The sequence below is a fragment of the Nannospalax galili genome, unplaced genomic scaffold (assembly GCF_000622305.1).
Source record: "Nannospalax galili isolate Female #2095 unplaced genomic scaffold, S.galili_v1.0 scaffold760, whole genome shotgun sequence".
In the NCBI taxonomy this organism is placed as follows: Eukaryota; Metazoa; Chordata; class Mammalia; order Rodentia; family Spalacidae; genus Nannospalax; species Nannospalax galili.
The window spans coordinates 951,556-973,089 of record NW_008347555.1 but is presented as its reverse complement, the minus strand read 5'-3'; the positions used below and the strand labels follow the sequence as shown (position 1 = coordinate 973,089).

The following is a 21,534-nucleotide window of genomic DNA, read 5'->3' as shown; positions in this document are numbered from 1 at the left end:
GGGGGTTTTTGTGGGGGCGAGACCCCCCCCCCCCCCCCCAGGAAACTCAAAACCCTGGGCCAGCCGGGTGGCGGGTTGGGGCAGGCACAAAGAGGGCCTCTGTGCCGCCTGGCTGGGCTGCCCACAGGATTCTGGGGGAGGCGGCAGGAGCCGGTTTCCGTCCCATTCTGCTTCCTGCGGAGGCCACCGGAATGCCTGGAGCCCTTGCCCAGCCTGGCCTCTCTGGCCCACCCGCAGCCCCTTCCCCTATCTTCAAGGGGCTTGGGGTATAGTTGCAAACTTTTTGGCAGTGGTACTCTAATGTGATTTGCCTAGACCTGAAAACCGTCTGCAAGGCCCTGGGAAACTTAGGGTTCCCCTAGACCAAATGATAAACTGAGCTTTATCCTCCAAATCTTTCTCCATGTGTCTTGGAGGCCTTGGCCAGTGTTGGAGAGCCAAGCCCTAGAATTATACAGGGCTGGGTTCAAATCCTGGCTCTACCATGTACTGGTCTCTGACTTCTGACAGATGACTTCACCTCTTTGAGCTAAAAAGTTACAGAGAGAATTTAGTAATAAACCACAAGTAAAATGCTTAGCACAGTACCTGACTTGCTATCATCATGGCCTCTTGTAAGATGGGGTGGGGGTGGTAACCAGGCAGGCACTGTGCTTCTTGCCCCAGTAAGCTGAGCACCCTCTGTGGCTTGTTCAGAGCCCTCTTTCCAGATGCTTCCCCACCTGCAAATCCTTTGACTAGCTCTGGCCTCCTGTTGGGCCCCTGGAACTTGGTGGGTAGGTGGATGGGAAAGTCACTATTTGCAAACTTTTTCTTCTATTATCTATCTCCTTCCCCCATGGAAACCCCCAAGAGCATGACTCCCGCAGTTTGGAATGAAGAGCAAGAACCGCTCTCCAGGGCTGGAAAGATGGCTCATCACTTAAGAGCACTAGCTCCTCTTTCAGACACCTTGGGTTTGGTTTTCAGCACATACACGGTGCCTTACAACCACCTGTACTTTAGTGCCAGGAGATTTGACACCCTTTTCTAGTCTCTGAGGTCACCAGGCACACATGTAGTGTGCATACATACATAGAGGCGCTCACATATACACAAAATAAATTTTTAGGAGGAAAAATGTTCTCTAGTTTACATGTAGGAAACTGATGCTCACTGTGGGTCATAGTGGGGAAAGCTAGGGCAGAGCTTCAGTCTCTTGACCTGCTTGTTGCCTGCCAGTCTCAACACAGGAACCCAGGAAGAACCCCCTTAGTTCTTTAGTTCAGGTGTCTCTGGGCTGGCCTTCCCTGTCCTCTGATGAGGCCTGCAGCAGTACAGGCCCTAAGCAGGGGTGTGGACTACAGTCTGAGGTGGATGTCAGCTTAGACAGTACTACTTTAGGAAACCTTAAGTCCAAGATCCAGAGACACCTCTCTCCATCTTCCCATCCCTGAGTTGAGAGTATCTCTATCCTAGCCACTGCCTAAACTGCCTACTCTCAAGTGGGGCAGTGTAGTATTTATTTGGAGGGTGGCTATGAGGATTGGGTTGAAGCAGGTAGAGGAGGGTCTCTGCCCGTTAGCTATGGTCCTTATGGTTCCATGTGATGCAACAGAAAAGGACTCAAAGCCATGTGCTGAAGTCAGAAAAATGAGAAAGGGCCTTCCATAGCCATTTGCTTTGGGGGAAGGACCCTAGCCCAGGGGAGGTGCCGGTTGAGGAAGGCCTGGTCTTTAACAGGGTGTCAGGCTCTGCATCTCACTCCCAAGAGGTCAGGTAAAAAGCACACCTCCTGCCCAGGGTCTAGGTATGCCAGGCCTAGAATGAGCCGATCCCCTGGAGCTGGTTTGGGGACCTCTATAAGGAAGAAAAGAGGCCCACATTTCTGGTGTTTATTTCAAACTTTTGCATCTCAGCAACATGTCTGAAGCCAAGGGTGGTACCTGTCTTGGCAGGAAGGTACAAAGAGGGTTTGGGTTAGAGGGTGTGGTGATGGTATGTATGACTATGGCATCCCCTTTCTGTTCTTAAAAGTTAGCCTTGGAATGTTAAATTTTGAGGATCCCCTAGTGATATCAAGGGCATATCTTCACCCCAGCCACCTGCTGGGTGCTTGGGTGATACGTATGCCTGTACATGTCTGTCCCATTGTACTGGATGTGTGCTGTGGGTTCTCTGACCACATTTCTCTCAGCCTCCAAGATCAGTCCCCATCTATTGCATCTCTTACAGTGGAAACCCCCCAGAGAGAATCATGGAAATTAAGAGACAGAACCCCCTCCAAGCCATCAGTCAGCTCAGTTCAACTACTGGAGCCTGTGATCTGGACTCCTTGCTATCTTACCTCCCTACTTCCTACCCATCTTACCTCTGAGGGCTCACCAGCCCCTCAAGGTGGGTAGAGGGGTAAGGGGTTATCAGGAGCATGTTTAAGGCAGGACAGGCCTGAAAGGCCCTTCTAGCCAGCACAGAAGAGGGATGGTGCCTTGGGCAAACCGTGGCCTTGGGCAAGATGATGTTTGCATAATTCTGAATCATTGAATTAGTAGCAGGTATGGTGGCTCACACCTGTAATCCCAGCATTCAGGAAGCTCAGGTAAGAAGATTGTTGAGCATTGGAAGCCAACCTGGGCTATATTATAACAGGAGCCTATCTCAAATCCCCTTCTACCCCAAAAAATAATAAAATTATACCCTGAAAATCCTGCTCTTGAGCTCAAGGCTCTGCCCAATTGGGACCCTGCCACACTCATGGCCATACCTTGTCTTGTACCCACTTTTCACAGTTCTCCCTAAGGCTTTCACCTCTGTACCCTCTGGTAACTTTGGGGGGGCGGGGGTTGGGTGAGCCGGTCTCCCTGTAGTTACAGCTGACCTGGATTCGCTATGGAGACCAGGCTGGCCTACTGCCTCTGCCTCCTGAGTACTGGGATTAAAGGTGTGCATCACCATGCCCAGCTTCCTCTGGTAACTTCTATCTATCCTTAGCTCCTAGCCTGGCATTCCCTTCCTCCAGGAAAGTGCCCTTGCCTCACTTGGTTCCTTTCCAGGTCACAATTCATCCTGGCTACTATGGCCACCAACCCAGCTCCAATATTAGTCCTGGAAGCAGGGTCGGTGTCCTCCACTGCCCGCCAAGGGGGCCTAAGTAGGAAAGGAGGTACAGCAAACATTCAGAAAGTCCAGCTGAGGACCTCCTATGTCCACTCAGCATCCGCTCCTCCTGGGATGTAACCTCCTCCCCAGGTTGTCTGGCCTGCAAGGTTCGGGATGGAGCCTGCTAGAGGCAAACTCAGGCTCTTCTGGGGCTGAGAGTGGAAGTAAGGACAATGCTACTGCCTCCGGTGACCTCTTTGCCAGCTGGCATTATGATGTCACTGGCCCAGCATCCTGGGTTCCTGCATGTGTATCTCCAAGTCTTAAGGTGAGGGCACTCCCCTGGGGGGCTATGACAGCTCATATCCCCACCACCACCACCATGGAGAGGTGACAGGCATGGTAGAACAAAGGCAGTCATAGATCAGGGTGACTAATATTTAAGCTCTGGGTTCAAGTTCTGCCGCTGCTAGGCACTAGCTACTGACATTGGGCTGACAGCTTGAACTTCTGCGAGCCTCAGTTTCATCTCTGAAATTGGTTAAAGGTTTCTGTTTCTTAGCTGGGCGTGGTGATACATGCCTTTAATCCCAGCAGAGACAGGTGGATCTCTGTGAGATAGAGGTCAGCCTGGTCTACATAGTACGTTCCAGGCCAACTGGGCTGCAGGAATACCCAGTCTCAAAAGACAAAAAAAAACAAACAACAACAAAAAAGTAGCTCCCGTTTCTTGCATACTGTCTCAATATGTAAAAATAAGAATACCACCGGCCATGGTGGCACATGCCTTTAATCCCAGCACTTGAAAGGCAGAGGCAGGCAGATGTCTGTGAGTTCAAGGCCAGCCTGGTCTACATAGTGAGTTCCAGGAAAGCTGGGGCTCCAGGGAGACCCTGTCTCAAAAAATTAAAAAAAAGAAATAAGAATACCACAGCACACTAGGTGCTCAATAAATGTGAGCCGATAGGAGTCCTTAGTTAAATGTTAGCCTTGATTCTAGGTTGAAGAGGGTAGGGTCTGTCTCTGCCTTCTGGGGTTAGTGCAGGGAGTAACCCCACTACTAGCAGGTGGTCACATCTTTGACCTTCTCTCTCTTTCCAACTCAGCCAAGGACTCAACCACTGAAGGGTCTGGCTTCTGTGGCCAGGGGCTGGGGCAAGAACTGCCTCCAGCCCTCCTCCCCATCTCTTCTCCCCAGGCTTGTACTAGACATGGTCTCATCAGGTGTTCCTGTTTCTCACTCTTAGGCTCCTCCTGTGGGCATGTCCAACTTTCTCTTGGTCCCATCACTCTGATCCCTGGTCCCTTTTGGTACCCTGTGACCTCTAACCTTGGCTCTGTTTTCTCTGCCCCATTCCTGAGTTCTATATCACCATTCTCTGTCCTCTCCCACCTGTCTCTCGTCCTCCGCCCCCATGTACCCCTCTGTCGTGTGTGTGTGTGTGTGTGTGTGTGTGTATGTGTATGTGTATGTGTATGTGTGTATGTCCATGTCCCCCCACCCCCAGTACACTGTGACTAGTTCCTTCACCCCTGGGCTCTGTCCCCGCCCGTCAGGCCCTGGTCCCAGCTCCCGGCTGCTTGGCTCCTGCATGGACAAAGGGGTCCTTTGTGGGCTGACCATGGCTGGCGGGGCGGCGGGGCACTGGCTCCGCATTGCTGATGAAACGGAGCCCTTTGTTGTCCCTTCTCAGGCGCAGTATTTCTTTTTGGGGGCTGGATGCGTTCCTGGCAGGGCCGATGATGGATGCGCCCGCCGCCGCCCGCCTGCCCGCCAGCTTTCCCTCCCGCTCATTCCCGCTCTGCTTCAACGCAGCCCTGGCTCTTCCCCTGCTGCCTGGGCATTGCCAGGTCCTTCCTGGCCTAGGAAGGGTTGCTGTGTGCCCTGAAGTAGAAGGATGGAGCCTAGGAGAATGTCACCTCTGTGTTTTTCCTTTCTGTGAGTAGGGTAAACGGCCTGTGGTCAAGGGATCCTTTGGGCCAGGAAGGGCATCAACCTTTCCCAAGGTCTGAAGGAAATGAGACAGGCACAAAAGCAGATTTGGAAGAGGCCTAGGGCCTGGCCTAGGCTGTGAAGACTAGTTGTGCTTATCTGCTGTCTGGGTTTGAGGATGGTTGCCCCTGTAGCCAATCCCCCATGTATCCTCCCCCACTTTCAGCTTCCAGGACTGACAAACCACAGTGTTCTGCCTGCAGCACCTGTTCAGTGACATATCACGTTCTCTATCCTCTATCCGAAGCTCAATGTGTCTCAGGACCTGGAGGGCTAGGAGCAGGTGGTCCTTAGGAAGAACCAAAAAGTGAGGGATCAGAAAAATTCCAGGAGGGGACCAGAGATGAATAGAACACAAGGCATGTTTCCAATTCATAGAGATTGGAGATGGAGACAAAAGCAGAGGCTCAGCCTGAGGAAGTAAGCACCAGCCCTGAACTGCACTGCTTACTGTTGGAGAGAGCTGACTTCTAATTGACCTGCCTGCCCTGCATGCAGAGCCAGATCCTGGAGCTGAAGGAGGGAGGGAGAGCTCAAGCGAGCAAGAGCAGCGTTAATGCGGCTATCGATTTCTGCCACCATCCAGCAGGCCTTAGAGGCAGGGGACACATGGGTCTTTGCTCCTGTCGCTCCAGCTCACAGACCCCTACTTTCTCCCCTTCCCTTGGAGCTGTGGCTGCTGAGTTGTGGCCTAGGGCAGGGCAGTTGAACTCAATGAGTAGGAGCCAGAAGAGATGACTTGGTGTTTTGTGGCCTTCCTCCCCTGGGAGACCGATGCCACAAGGGGTCAGTTGGTATCTGTCTGAAGAGAGGGTCTGGAAAGCTGATCTGGTCTGGGCCCTTGGAGGTGAGACTGCGGAGTCCTCAGGCAGAATGATTCCCTACCTCTTAAATCACCCCTGATCTCTGATCCCATTTCCAACATGCTTAGTTCTTCTTCCTACTAGGAGCCATGTGTGGGCCTGTGTCTACTGGGGAGCTGAGGAGGCTGCGGAGTGATGCTGTCAGCTGCCCCCTGGAGCTTTTTACTTGCCCACACTCGCTGCTCTTTGTGGTCACTCATTGGCAGTTATGGGGCAGAAGGTCCTGTGTGCTCCAGGCACTGTTTCCCCCCCTGTAAATGCAGAGGAGAGGACTAGATGATCCGGTAGAGGCTCAGTGTCCAGGACAGCCTGGTGGGTGTGATGGGGTTGTCTAGGGACAAAGATTTCATGTGTTCCCACCCTTGAGCCCAAGGCGGGGTGCGGTTCACCAGATGTGCAACTCTACATTGAACTACTAGTTGCTTGGGCTGGGCCCAGTGTGCTCACCCCTCTCCTGGGGGATGCTGGGCTGAAGCAGGCCTATGGAGAAGGGATGCTAGAGAGCCAGGACAGATGAGGAAACTGCTACCCGCTCCATCTGGACCTGTGACAAAAGCTGGCCATTCATAAGCCCTACTTGTGGCCCTGGAAGAGCCCTGGGCCTCAGAATTGTGGAGGTGGCCAGAAGACAGCCTCTTGCTTGGCCACAGACTCTAGGTTCTCACTGGGGCCTCTACTCTGCAGCCCTTGTGAACCCTCTGCAAGCTTCTCCCCATTTGGAAGCCAGCCAAGGCAGGAACCCACATAGGGACCAGAGCAGGGTCTCAGATGATAATGACTGTAGTTTTGAGAGCAGAGGAGGAAGTGTATGTGAGCTGCCATGCATACATGCATGTCCTCCCACTCTCACAGGAGAAGGCCTGTCCTCAGGCCCAAGTGATGCTTTCTTGCTTTGTATCAGAGGGTAGATGGTCCTTGAAATGAGGCTTCCATACTCCTTCATTCAACTTTGGGTTCAACAAAGCAGACTGATTCCTTTACCTGCAGGACTTTTCATAGCCTTGAAATAATTGCTGTATATTAGAAATTTCCAAACAAGCATCCAGGGGCAGCCTGCTTTCTAGGCATTTTACCTTTACTCCCCTCCTTAGATGGGTGAGGAGATAAGAAAGTCGAAGTAGTTAATCTTCCAAAGTTAGTAAACATCTGGAGCTCTCCCACCCTACCAAGCACAGACCACCCACTTTCATTAGGTCCTATAGACCTTCAGGAGAGATTTGGGCTGGGGCCACCTACCCTGAGCCTCAGACACGAGCCTCTTAGGCCATGTGTCCATGGGCTAGTAATTCTCATAAGCCTTGTTTTTGAAATAGAGGACTACCAACTACCACTTCCCAGGAGCCTAGTAAGATGGTACAAATACGAAATTCCTCACCAAAATGGGCTTGACACTTAAAAGCCTCATCAGGCTTGTCACCATGGCAACATGGGTGGTGACACTGAAGGAGAAGGGTTTACTGACCTTGCTCCCTCTTTTCCCACCACAGTAAAGACGCTTCCGACCTGGACACCTGATGATGTGCCTACCCTGAGCGAAGCCCACCAGGCATCTCTGTTGTGGGCAGCAGAGCCAGGTACACATCTGTGAGCCAATAGTTGGCAGATTCCCCAGCAGCGGGGTCTGGGCCTCGGCCCCACCATGTCGAGCCTCGGCGGTGGCTCCCAGGACACCAGTGGCAGTAGCGGCAGCAGCAACACCAATAGCAGCAGTGGCAGTGGCCCAAAGGCAGGAGCAACAGACAAAAGTACAGCAGTGGCTGCTGCTACACCAGCCTCAGTGGCAGATGATGCCCCACCCCCCGAGCGTCGGAACAAGAGTGGCATCATCAGTGAACCCCTCAACAAGAGCTTGCGTCGCTCCCGCCCACTATCCCATTACTCTTCCTTTGGGAGCAGTGGCAGCAGTGGCAGCATGATAGGGGGGGAACCTGCTGACAAGGCTGCTGCAGCTGCAGCTGCGGCCTCCTTGTTGGCCAATGGTCACGACCTGGCTGCGGCCATGGCAGTGGACAAAAGCAACCCTACCTCAAAGCACAAAAGTGGTGCTGTGGCCAGCCTGCTGAGCAAGGCAGAGCGGGCCACGGAGCTGACAGCCGAGGGACAGCTGACGCTGCAGCAGTTTGCGCAGTCCACAGAGATGCTGAAGCGTGTGGTGCAGGAGCACCTGCCGCTGATGAGTGAAGCAGGTGCTGGTTTGCCTGACATGGAGGCTGTGGCTGGGGCTGAAGCCCTCAATGGTCAGTCCGACTTCCCCTACCTGGGCGCGTTCCCCATCAACCCAGGCCTCTTCATCATGACCCCGGCTGGTGTGTTCCTGGCTGAGAGTGCACTGCACATGGCTGGCCTAGCTGAGTACCCCATGCAGGGAGAGCTGGCTTCTGCCATCAGCTCAGGCAAGAAGAAACGGAAACGCTGCGGCATGTGTGCGCCCTGCCGGCGGCGCATCAACTGCGAGCAGTGCAGCAGTTGTAGGAACCGAAAGACTGGCCATCAGATTTGCAAATTCAGAAAGTGTGAGGAACTCAAAAAGAAGCCTTCCACTGCTCTGGAGGTAACGGCACCGTAGAGGGAGGTGTGCGGGCTCTTGCGTCTGTCCAGCAATCCAAACCTATCCCCCAGTCCTGGAGCCTACCTTTCCTAACTGGGCAAGTGTCGGGGATGCCCAGAAAGTCTTAGGACCTGGAGGTCTGGTTGCGAGGCACCCTTTTCCTACCTTAAAATTCAGAGCTATATCCTGAGATGCCCACCAAGCCGATTTGCCAGATAGGGGTCTGGCGTTCCCAACAAGACCCTGAGACTATGTTGCCCTTCCTGGGGCCTGGGTCAGGTATTCCTACATATGTTACCAAGTATCTGACATGTCCTAAAGCATCTAGTTTGTGACCTAAGATTCTGGTAACTATCCTGGGTTTCATCTGAGGGCTTCTGTCCTATCAACCCTGGGGCCTTGAGGGTAAGCCTAACACTTGCCTCCTAGAACCCAGGCTTTCTCCCAAGACCACTCAAGATAGAGAAGTTCCAGTGCTGGCTGTTCTGCCATGAGGCCCGGGACATGCCCAGCTCATGAGTAACAATGAGCCTAAGGTACCTGCAAAAGGCCTTGTTCATCCATGGGGTTGACTTGGAGAGAGCAGAGGTTTCTGTGCTGCCTTCTCTTCACCCTTGTAGCAGAGTTTTCTCCTGTGCTCCTGGATGTGGCAACGTAGCTGGAGTGCCAGGCCTGGAAACAAAGCATCTTTTCAGTTTACCATTTGTGCCCCTAGACTCTGCCCCTCTCTGAGTAGGCTTGACAAAAGTGTCCATAATGGTTGGAAAACAATGATATCTGAGCCATGGTCTCCTGGCTGCGTCCCCTCACCAAAACCCCACCCCTCATGTGTCTGTTGTCTATCATCAAGACACCCACTACAGTGTAGATACTGTGTGTACACCTGCCCAGTAGGGATCCTCTCATCATAGACTTGACTGGTTATTGAATCCCAGATACCCACCTCCCTATCAGAGCTCCATACACACTATACAGTCTAAACCCTAGTGCTGACACCCACCCATGGGCATAGCAGTACACACACCCACTTGACAGGACATAGCCGTGGGCCCCTTGTGTACCACGGCCACCTGGTGCTTGGTGCCTTTGGGCCAGGGAAAGGGGTCTGGAAGGAGGGCTCCTGGGCACAGTGGCTCAGGAGGCCTCTGGGTGCTCTGGGCCCTCCAGTAGCCCAGCGGGTCATGGCTCCTTCTTTGGCCTGCCTGGCCTGGCCAGGATAACAGGAACTCTGTGGGATAACTTCCCGTTTCTCCATGCCTGTCCCTCCGCCATGAGCCGGCCACGGGGAGCGTCTTGCACCAGGCCCACTCGGACCCTGACTGAACTCTCTCCTTGTTTTTGTCTCCCGCCCCCGCCAGAAGGTGATGCTTCCGACGGGAGCTGCCTTCCGGTGGTTTCAGTGACGGCGGCGGGAACCCAAAGCTGCCCTCTCCGTGCAATGTCACTGCTCGCTCGTGTGGTCTCCGGCAAGGGATTCGGGCGAAGACAAACGGATGCACCCGTCTTTAGAACCAAAAATATTCTCTCACAGATTTCATTCCTGTTTTTATATATATATATTTTTTTGTTGTTGTCGTTTTAACATCTCCACATCCCTAGTATAAAAAGAAAAGGAAAAGAAAAAAATTAACTTCTTTTTCAGAAGAACAGCAACAACAAAAGAGGTAAAGATGAATCTATAAAGTACCGAGACTTCCTGGGCAAAGAATGGACAATCAGTCTCCTTCCTGTGTCAATGTCGATGTTGTCTGTGCGGGAGATGCTGTTTTTGTGTAGAGAATGTAAATTTTCTGTAACCTTTTGAAATCTAGTTACTAATAAGCACTACTGTAATTTAGCACAGTTTAACTCCACCTTCATTTAAACTTCCTTTGATTCTTTCCGACCATGAAATAGTGCATAGTTTGCCTGGAGAATCCACTCACGTTTATAAAGAGAATGTTGATGGCGCCATGTAAAAGCCCCTCTGTATCCATCCACGTGTGCAGAGCTGTGGCCAGAGCCCACTGGGGCCTTGCAGTCCCTGGCCCAGGCCTTCCCGTGTTACACCCACCATCTCCAGACTGGGATCCCTGCCCCAACAGTGATGATTTTGGAGAAATGAAAGTTCTATTTGTTGATTCACTGAGATCTGGGGAGCCCTCATCTCAATATTTCTGATCCTGGCTACTTCCCGTAGAGAAAATCAGTCCTTTTTTTTCAGCCTTGCTCATGGTAACAGAAGAAAAGGCTTCTCTGCCTGGTCCCCTGCCCGTAGGGGTGGGTGCCCAGGGGCCCCCTGCCCGTGGCCAGCTTCCTGCTGATGAACATGCTGTTTGTATTGTTTTAGGAGACCAGGCTGTTTTGTGAATAAAACGAATGCATGTTTGTGTCACGAAGCACTGCTGGCTTCTTGCTCTTGGGTTTTGGGGGGCTGGCTTGGAAGCTGTTGCTGGGCTGGGGTTTGTGTGGGAATATCTTGAAAGGGAGGAAAGATGACCTGGGGACATTGAGAGTGTGGGGGTAGTGGGGAAGTCCTGGGGAAGGAGAGGCTTTCTGGACCCAGGGAGGGAGTGGGATAAAAACAGAAGCAGCTGGCCAGCAAACAGGATGGACCCACCTTCAAATGGAAGGGCTGGTGCTGGAGTACCACTGAGCTCAGAACCTGAACCACTGGGAGTGTCACCTGGGGTCATACTCCCTTGGACTCTTTAGGCCTGACCAGCACCAGGCAGCCTGTGGTATTGGGGTAGGCTTGAGTTATGTAACCTTTTTCTTCTTGAGTGGTAGCCATCTCATTCTCACCCAGCCACCAAAGGGAGCCGTTTTATCCCAGGTTTCTAGAACTTGATTGTGCTTCTTGTACTTAGACCCCTCTTTCCATTCCTCTTGAAGCTGAAGGTTGCTAGCCTGAGTTCTAGAAGTGCTTTGACTGCTCCCACCTCTAGAGGGTTTGTTGGTATGAGATTGTCTAGACCCTCAGAAGCTAGGTGTTTGGGGGAAATCACCACATGGCCCCAAGGTCTAGGCCAGGGCAGTCTGAAAAGGAAGGAGTGGCAGTTGCATGACCCTGTCTACACATCCTAGAGGCCAACCTAAAGGATACAGCCTGGCCAACCACCGGAGAAATGTTCTTCCCACACAGCCACTTTGAGCCTGGCAGAGATGGACACTAGACTTGAAGAAGGACTTCCTGGCAAGATTGGTGCCTGGCTTCAGGTGGGTGAGGGATTTCAGAACAAAAGAAGGTGGGAACTTTTGAAGCTGAGTGGGTGGTGAGGTGGGGAAGATGGGCTGCCTCTGCTATTGTTCCTGGTAGGAGAAAGCAGGGAGGGGGAATTCTGACCCCCAACCCTTTCCCAGTGTCACAGGCTCCCTTAGAGCAGGAGCTCAGCAGCCTGGCCTGGCACAGCAGGGGCAGGCGGGGGCAGGAGGGGGCGGGGGAGGCAGCTTTCAACTACATCTCTGCCTGAAAAAAATTCCCTTTCATGTGGCTGCCTGTGATCTCTCCAGGCAGCTCTGCCAAAGGGGGGTGTCCAGCAGGGAGTAGGGGGAGGTGTTGCAGCTGGGGGCACCCTCACCCCTAGCACGGGGCAAACTGCAGCACCTCCAGAACCTCAAGGGGGTGGGGAGGGTCAGGAGGGTGTGGGGAGCCTGACCAGTAGGGGGCGCTGGGCTGAAGGCCCTTGCTGGCAGCACACAGGCTACAGATGGCATAGCTGGCCCTCATTGGCATACGTCCAGGTGTGGGGTGGGTGGCTCTGGTGCCAACCCCAATTGGGGGGGGGTTGCTGTGACTCAGCTGGCCTGGGCCTTTCAGTGTGCCAGCCCATGGCCCAGAGTACCCTGGAGCCACCCAAAGTTCAAGGTCCTTTACCTCTTCCAGCTTCTGCCTCTTGTGTGCCCTGTACCACAGAAGTGGAATCCAGCCCCAGTGTCTCTGGAGGAGGTAAGGGGAGGGATGACTATGAGGTCAGACTCCTGATGAGGACTCCATTACCTTGCCCTGAAAAGTGGTCTCCTCTAGAAAGTGACCTAAGGAGGAACTGAGATCATGAGTGGGGCCTGGGGTATAGAGTGCACTGGTCAATGGCAACTGCTTTTTTTTTTTTTCTTTTTGAGATAGGGTCTCCCTGAAGCCACAGGTGCCCTGGAACTCACTCTGTAGACCAGGCTGGCCCTGATCTCACAGAATTCTGGGATTAAAGTTGTATAGCACCATGCCTGGTGGGCAGCTGCTATTTTAAAACTATTCCCAGGACTGGAGAGAGATGGCTCAGCAATTAGGCGCATTTGCTGCTCCTGGAGAGGACTGGAATTCAGTTCCCAGCATCTACATCCGATGGCTCACAAGCACCTGTAACTCCTGGAGAACCAGTGCCCTCCTGTACCCTCTGCCAGCATCCATCCACACACAAACACATATACACATAAATACATCTTTAAAAAATTATTCAAGTCAGGTATGGTGGTGCACATCTGTAATCCCAGCTGAGACAGGAGGATTGCCATCAGTTCCAGGACAGCCTGGGATACAGAGACTGTTTCTCAACCTAAACAACAAAAAGTACGGTATGGTAGTAGTAACGTGTGATCCCAGCACTCAGGAGGTAGAAGCAGAAATTCAAGGTCAAGCCTTAGCTATATAGTGAGTTTGAAGCCATCCTAAGCTACATCAGACTGTCTAAGAAAAGCTTTTGAGTATATTTTCCCTAACTCAACAGCCCATTCCTATTCTTGGGAATGTCTCTATTAAATATATTTATTTCCTAAAACTGTCTCTGTGTTTCTTTTTTTTTTTTTTAATTTTTTTCCCTTTTTTTTTTTTTTTTTTTTTTGTCTTTTAGAGGCAGGGTCTCCCTGTAGCCCCAGCAGTCCTGGAACTCACTATGTAGACCAGGCTGGCCTTGAACTCACAGAGATCCGCCTGCCTCTGCCTTTCAAGTGCTGGGATTAAAGGCATGTGCCACCACGTCCAGCTAATTTTATTACTTCTTAAAAAATTATATGTGTATGTATGTATTGTCTGCATGTTGGTAAGTGCACCCCTGTTGTGTAATGCTGGCAGAGGACAGAAGAGGCTGTCACATCCCCTGGAACTGGAATTACAGTCAATTGTTAGCTGCTATGTGGGTACTGGGATTTGAACCCAGGTCTTCTACAAGAACAGCCACTGCTCTTAACCACTGGGCCATCTCTCCAGCCCCTGTCTCTGTATTTCTTTAAAAATAAATGGGAGCTAGAGATGGCCCAACAATTAAGAGCACTAGCTGCTCTTGCAGAGGACCCAGGTTCTAATCCCAGCACCTACATGACGGCTAACAATTTTCTGTAACTCCAGTTCCAGGGGATCCTACACCTTCTGACCTCTGCAGGCACTGATGACACGGGTGCACTTACAGACACACAGGCATACACATAAAATAAAAATTTTTTAAATTAATTAAAAAATGAATAAACAAGTTGGGCGTGGTAGTGCACGCCTTTAATCCCAGCATTTGGGAGGCAGAGGCAGGCGGATCTCTGTGAATTCAAGGCCAGCCTGGTCTACATAGTGAGTTTCAGGACAGCTGGGGCTACAGGGAGACCCTGTCTCAAAAAGACAAAAAAGAAAAAAATGAATAAACACTCACCTAGAGCTCTGCAAGATGAAGCCCATCTTCTGCTGGGCCTGGCCTTGCATCCTCCCTAAAGCCCTAGCCAGCCGTACTACCTCCTTCCACAGCATGGCCAGCCCTGTGCCAGCCTATCACCCTACTTTCCCTCTAGCTAGTTCTGCTGCTCTGACTTGATGCCCTCCAATTCTTCAGTGACCTGTTTTCATCTTTCTGTGCCTTTGAGTCTCTTTGGCACTCTGCATCTGCCTCATGTCTCTTTATCTTTGTCTCCTGCTGACAAAGGATAGTGGCTTCTAAGGGATGTGGGGGTGACCCATTCCCTCCCAGTCAGGGTGCAGTTGGGTTGCTTGGCCTGGTGGCTTAGGAGCCTTCACCTGGCATCCTGTACCCCTCCTGAGTGATATGGCACTCAGAACCAGCTCTGAGGGTGGCAGCGTGGGAGTTAGAGGGGCTGAGCACACTGCTAAAGTCAAGTCCAGCCCCTGCAAGGATACTTTGTATGAGAGAGAGAAGAGAGTGAGTCTTCAAGGACCAGAAAATTCTGTCAGGCCTTGTTCAGGAATGTGACTATTTCTACTGTTGGGTATGACATAAAAATAGGCTTGTGATGATGTCCATGAGACCTCATATAGCCATGGATCTGTATATGATGTCATTGGGATTTTTTGTGATACTTGTGTGAGCCTGTAGCAGGCCCAGTCTGATTCTAAGCTATACAACTGAATGTGTCACCCTGGGTGATTTAATGTGGCATTGGATATAGAGCACTGATATATGATACTGTGTGACCCTGGGGTGAAACAGTCATGTGAATGTGACCTTCTTAGATGTGGCCCTGAGACTGACATCAGAGATGCTGCATGGTCACAAGTGGTGACCATGTTGTGACCCTGCAAACTGCCTGTATAATGCTGGGGCTGTTTGGCATATGTGTGTCAGTGTGCACACACGGTCCTAGGGGGTGCACACATTGTGTGTCCATCCACAGCACCTCTTGTTCCCACCCCTAACAGCTATGTAATGCCGGGGTGGGGAGAACACAGGGATCTGGGGCCTTTCACCTCCCACCTTCATCCCCAGGCCCAATCTGCATGGGGTGCTGGCATGGGGGCAGCAGGCATATTTCTCACAGCCTCATCACCGCTGGCTTTAGCTCTACAGAATATCCTGGCAACTCCAACCCCTTTGTTCTCTGTGGCCGCCAAAGGCCTCTCCCCCACCCTAGCATGCCCAGTACATGCCTGGCAGGCATTCCCTGCCCCCATAGCAGCCAGATTTGATGTGACCTAGTCTCTAGCTACTGATCCCCCCCACCCAGGCTGAAGTCCCATGTTCCAGCTCTGACTATGAACTCCTGACTGGGCCTTTGGCACTGCACTGTGCTCTTGCTGTGCAGGAAGAAGGAAGCAGAACAGCTCCTGGGGTGCACTGGGTGACTTGAGCCAGGATCGCTGGATGACCTTGGCCAAGTGCCCTTCTATGTTACGTTCCCAGGAAAGAAGGGCAACATAGCCAGAGTGTAGGGCACTTGACAAGGTCCTTTGCAGAGCAACAAGGTCACCTCACAGTTAGCGCCAAGACCCACAACAGTACATGAGACTAGTGGCCTGGGAGCAGATTGAGGTTTGGAGGCCCAGCCTCCACCCCCAAGTTCAGCCTAGCTCACACTGCTACAAAGAAGGACATGGTGATAACTGCATGACTCTGTATCAGGGATGTTGGGTCTGACCTGATTGCAGTACCAGCTCCCACTGCTTCCCAGGTGCCAGGGATACATAGATGGAGGTCACTGAACAGCCCTCCCTGACCCCCCACTGCCCACCTGACAGGCTGCTGCTGACAGGCAAAGCTACAGAAGGGACAGGCAGCTACCCGCATGGTAAAAATACTGTCCTCATGCCAGGCGTGGTGGTGCACACCTTCAATCCCAGCACTTAGGAGGCAGAGGCAGGCAGATCCCTGAGTTCGAGGCCAGCCTGGTCTCCATAGTGAATCCAGGACAGCTGGGTTGACAGGGAGACCCTGTCTCAAAAAGACAAAAAAAAAAAAAACCAAAAAATACTGTCCTCAACCCCAACACCCTGCAGGTGGGAAGTGGACACAGACCTTGCTGGAGAGGTGGGGGTGCAGGAGGGTCCTCTGAGGCTGCCAGCCAGGCTGCCAAAGTTGACACTTTCATCTTTCTCTGCTTGTTGACCTGCCATCTCAGGCAGCATTAAATTCCCTTCTGTCAGAGAGCAAGGGCAGGCCTCAGATTCCAGGCAGGAGGGTGTGAAGAGGCACAGGCGCAGGGAAGGTGAGCAAAGTCCTCCCAGGTTCCAGATCTGAGTACTGACAGGATTTGATCTAGGTGCCCAGCTTTGGACACCTTGCTCCAGGGATGTATGTCCTTTTTCTGTCTTCCGACAGATCCTAACTCCTCCCAGGTGACACCTCCCTGAGCCTTCCTGACTCCAGCTGGCTCAGTTGTTTCTGTCTCACAGTACTGACCACTCTGGGTATTATCACATGGTTTCAAGGCTATGGTCTTTAGTTCATGAAGGGCGTCATTGGTACCTGGCACTCAGAAGGGGTAGGAAATGTCTGTGGAGCCAGGTGTGTGGACCATGCCTATAATCAGCACCAGGAAGGTGGAGACAAGAGGATCATGAGTTCAAGGACAGCCTGTTCTACATATCAAGACCCTGTCTCAAAACAACCACAATAAAAAAAAAAAAAACAGCCCACAACAAATCTATGAGCTAAATAAAAATGATCTCTTTCTGGGCATTTTATTTTTTCTGTATGGATTTCCAACCATAACTGAAGTGCTGTCCATAGGTAAGGGAAACAAGTAAAAAGAGCCTCCTTGGACAAAGTATGGCTCCATACTTGAAAGTGCACTTCCCTAGCATGTACAAGGCCATGAGTTGGTCCCCAGCACTGGGGGGGGGGGGGTGATTTTTTGCCTTTCTCCATCCATTGCTCTTGATTGGGGACACTAATAAAATCATCCTGCCTCATAGGGCACAGAAATTGGGGCTGGTAGACTGAGCACAGAGCCAGTTCATTGCATTCACATGACCAAGATCCTATAAGAAGGGTATTGATCAGTTATCTCTAGTTTATAGATGACAAAGTTTAGACTTGGGCTCAAAGAGGTAGACATGCAAAGACATACACCTGACTAGGTTCCTCTGCTTTTCAAAGGCATCCTTTAAACTCCTGGTTAATGCTTCAGGCTTCCTAGGATTAGGGGATGCCCCCACCTGACACCCTGCCTGTGATGGTACCAAACAAGGAATTTCAAGTATTGCTTTGTTGGTGGTTTGATATTTTGAGACAGGGTCTCCCTATATCCCCTGCTGGCCTGGAACTCTATGTAGACCAGGCCTCTGGCCTGCCTACCTCTGGAGCTACAATTAAAGGCATGGGCCACCACACCTGGCTGTTATTTTGTTTATAGAGACTAAGTAAGTTTCGATAAGTGTTCCACAAGGAATCCTCCTGCCTCAGCCTCCTCAGTGCTGGGATTACAGGCATGTACCACCACACCCAAACCAACAGAAGTCTTGTCCAGAAAAGTCTAGAAACAAACAGCACTGTGTAGGGGATAAGGGGGGAAACCCAAAGCTAAAGGTATGGGGTATACTAGAAGTCCAAAGTGGGCACAGCCTGAGCTCTTGCTGTCCCCCACCCTGGGAGCACCTAGGCCAGCTCCCAGGCTTGGCCTCCTCAGGAAGCCTTCCCAGAAGGGACCCCCTCCCCCAAGCAATGGGATTGACAGGCAGCTGCTGGGGGCCCATGGGAGTGGTTGCTGTGAGGGTGAGGGCAAGGGCAGTGCCCACTCTGCAGCCGTTGATAAGGCAACAGAGCCCTCAGGAGCAGGGACACAGTGAAGCCATGGAAACATGGCTGAAGTGTGAGGCAAGCTTAGCTGCTTCCCCAGGTGGCCGCTTCCCAAGCCTGGCGGGAGCCCAGCAAGACAGGTCCAGTCACTGGCAGTGTCTCTCCCTGCCCTTCCAGAGGCTGGAAGGCTTAGAATCATTACCCCACCCTGTTTTCCCAGGGTCAGACTGGGGTCAACCTTTGGGTCTGGATAGGAAGGACTGAAACAGAGTGTCCCCCCCCCAAACCTTCCCCATTCAGTTAGTTCCTCTTCTATAAATATGTGTGCATTATTTACCTTAAGCATTTTGATAAATCATAATAGCAGAGACATCTGCTGTCAAAACTGCAAACTGCATTTGGGGCTCAGCTGGTGGACGACCTGGGCTACAGGCCAGGGGTGCATGGGCTCTGATGTCTCAAAAGGGATACATTGGGTGCCCTCTCCCAACTCCTCCAGGGCTGGGCCTTGAAGGGGACCCAGGTCTGGTCTTTTGGGATCCCTCTTCACCAGCTTCTGGTCACAAAACCTTACCAGGGAGGCTGTTCATCCCCCAACTGTGCTTCTGCTTCCTGTCTTCCTCAGAATTAATGCGGCAGTGACAGCGACTGAGAAGTCCCTGGAGCAGAGATTAACTCCCTGGGCAGTGCGGGGCGGGGTTGGCCCTGGGAGACTGGGGGGGTTGGCGGGGGCAGGGGCTGACGCACAAGCCTCACAAGATTAATCACCCTGCAGCTGGCCTCATCTCGAGGGTGCCCAGAGCTCGACCCCTCCACCCCCAGAAGGGGCTCTGGGTCCCATGACAGGAACCTGCCTTGCCTTTCAAAGTCCCCACAGTAGATCCCCAGTCAGGGAAGATTTGGGGAGCTGAGGTTAAGTTCTTTTTTGCCTTTTCTGGTTCCTTCCTGGTGGCCTCAGGGACCCTAAAGACCAAGCAGCAAATCCTGTGGTGTCCTTGGTTTTAGTCTGGCTCAGCAGCCTGGGAAGAGGAAGCCCTGGCCTGCCTACCAGCCTCCTACCAGCCAATTCCCCAAAAGTAGAGCTGAGGTGTGAGACACAGTGGGTCCCCAGGACCTGTTTTTATAGGGAGCTCAAAGAGGTGTGTGATGGATCTGAGGTTATGCTCCCCAGCTTGCCCCTTTGCTCACCTGAGGTTCCTGGAGATGGTGAGCCAGGAAGATAAAGGGCCTGGTTGATAAAGCCCAGGGCTTAGGAGTCAAAGTGTGGGCCTTTTCGCCAGTCACCCACTTTAATACTCCAGGGATTACAGCAGGTAGGGCTGAGGTTAGACTGGGAAGCAGACAGGCCTCAAGGGAGGCTGAGTTGGTCTTGGCCTTCCTCTGCTCACCTTCCATCCCAGGTGTCCCCTGGGCCTTTCAGGATCCCACTAGGTGAACTAACCTGTGTGCCTGCTGGACTTCTTGGCTAAACAGCTTCGGGAGAGGCTTGGCCTCTGATGAATGTCAGGTGCTCAGTGATGTAGGCTGAATAGCTGCACTAGGGGAAGAGGACACGGGGTAGCTTGTCCTGAACAAAGGGCTGGGGTAAAACAGGTCTGAAGTGGGATGGGGGCGGTGGGGGGTGGTGGCGGCACACGCCTTTAATCCCAGCACTTGGGAGGCAGAGGCAGAGGGATCTCTGTGAGTTCAAGGCCAGCCTGGTCTACATAGTTCCAGGACAGCTGGGGCTACAGAGAGACCCTGTCTCAAAAAGCTCCAAAAGATAATAAATAAACTTAGGTCTGAGCTTGAGGATCCCAACTTTGGTGCCATAGCTGGCAATTACCAAGGAGAACAAAGAGAGGTCCTCAAGAAGATACAGAAGAGGCCTAATCAGGTATGGCAGCCATGGTAGTGCACTTCTGGAGCCAGGCATCAAATTGCCACACAAAGTTTCTATGATCCTCAGTCTCAGTTTACTCATTAGCCAGTGACATCACTTCTCCAAGATGTACTGAAGGTAGAACAAGAAGCCCCATGTGAAAAGTCCGTGAGAACTTCCTCAGCTAGCTGGATGTGTTTAAGACTGGGGCTGGGGCTATGATCAGAGAGAGAGGGGAGGGGGAGAGGGAGAGGGGGAGAGGGAGAGGGAGGATTTGGCCCCTCCACACAGAGAGAGAGAGAGAGAGAGAGAGAGAGAGAGAGAGAGAGAGAGAGAGAGAGAGACTCATGTGCTATCCCTTACCTCAGACCCCATGGTACACAAGAGATGTAAGTAGACTGGGAAGAGGCAAGAGCCAGGATATACTGGAAGAGATGAGTGACATTGAGCCTTAAAGGACAGTTTTGGCTTCTGTGTGTGGTAGAGATCAACCTCAGGACCCATCTATCTTGGTTTTGTTTTTTTGGTTTTTTGGGGGATTTTTTTTGGTCTTTTCCAGACAGGGTCTCCCAGTAGTCCCAGCTGTCACTGAACTCACAGAGATCCGCCTGCCTGCTGGGATTAAAAGTGTGCGCCATCACACCTGGCCTATTTTTTTTTTTTTTTTTTGGAGAGAGAGGGTTTCCCTGTAGCCTAGCTGACCTTAAAACCACTATGTAGACCAGGCTGCCCTTGATCTCACAGAGATCTGCCTGCTTCTGTCTCCTGATTGCTGGCACTAAAGATGTGTGCCACCACACCTAGCCCACCTTGTTTTTTTGTATTTGTTTCAGTTTTTGTTTTAAGGATTTATTTAATTCATGTGTATGAGTGTTTTGCCTGCATGTATATAAGTGCACCACATGGATGCAGTGCTCATAGAGGCCAGAAGAGGGCATAGACGGTTGTTAGCCTCCATACGGGTGCTGGGAACTGAACCCAACTCAGGTTCTCTGTAAGAGCAACCAGTGCTTTTAAACTTTTGAGCCATCTCCCTAGCCCCACTTTTGTTTTTTCAGACAATCTCTCACTGAGACCTGAGGCTCACCAGTTTGTCTAGGCTGGCTGGCTGATTTGGCTATACTGGCTGGCCAGTATAACCCAGGGATCCACCTGTCTTCTTCCCCCCACCCCTCCAGCTCTGGGATTAAAGCATATATCTCCTTGCCCAGCTGTTTATGGGGTGCTGGGGCTCAAACTCAGATCCTCATGCTTGCAAGGGAATTACTTTACTGAGTCATCTCTTCAGCCCTGCTCCCCCTAGTGCTTTCTTAGGAATCTTGGGAACTCATACTTCTTGGTCAATGAGACTACAGTAGAGAGAACCCAGGCAACTACAAGGGTCAGTTTCAAGGTCCAGGATATATATAAGTTGGTGTATTTTGCCTTGGGGACGGGGACAGAGGGAGCCAGTGATAGTTTTCTCAAACCCTGGCAGCATTTGGAGGTACTAAAACTGAAATGATACCTTTAGTCAACCTTGGTATGTGGAAAATTTTCACAACCTTACTCTAGGCTTCTGGAGCTTCAGCCAGAGGCCTGACCCCTGCCAGATCTCCTTGCAGGAGAATGAGAACATTCCATTCCATGTTATAAGGTTGAAGCAAGGTGTATAAGAAGTGACCGGTCCTCTTAGGGACCTTGACCAGTCATTAGAGGATGGGGAATCCAAATTACAGATTAGCTAGACTGGTTGGGAAGATTTCAGGATTTTTTTTGGGGGGGGG

General features: G+C 51.8%; 1 protein-coding gene across 3 annotated transcripts in view; it reads left to right on the top strand.

Moving 5' to 3' along the window:
- Cxxc5 (CXXC finger protein 5) overlaps positions 1 to 10,863 on the top strand; it is a 34,538-nt gene extending 23,675 nt beyond the window's left edge. For all 3 annotated transcript variants that reach the window (XM_029568899.1, XM_008844283.3, XM_008844284.3), the window contains exons 2-3: positions 7,422 to 8,485; positions 9,841 to 10,863. In XM_029568899.1, coding sequence (XP_029424759.1) covers positions 7,574 to 8,485; positions 9,841 to 9,885 — 957 coding nt within the window. In that variant the 5' untranslated portion in view covers positions 7,422 to 7,573 and the 3' untranslated portion in view covers positions 9,886 to 10,863. The remainder of the gene's footprint in view (positions 1 to 7,421; positions 8,486 to 9,840) is intronic.
- Positions 10,864 to 21,534: the final 10,671 nt, after the last annotated feature.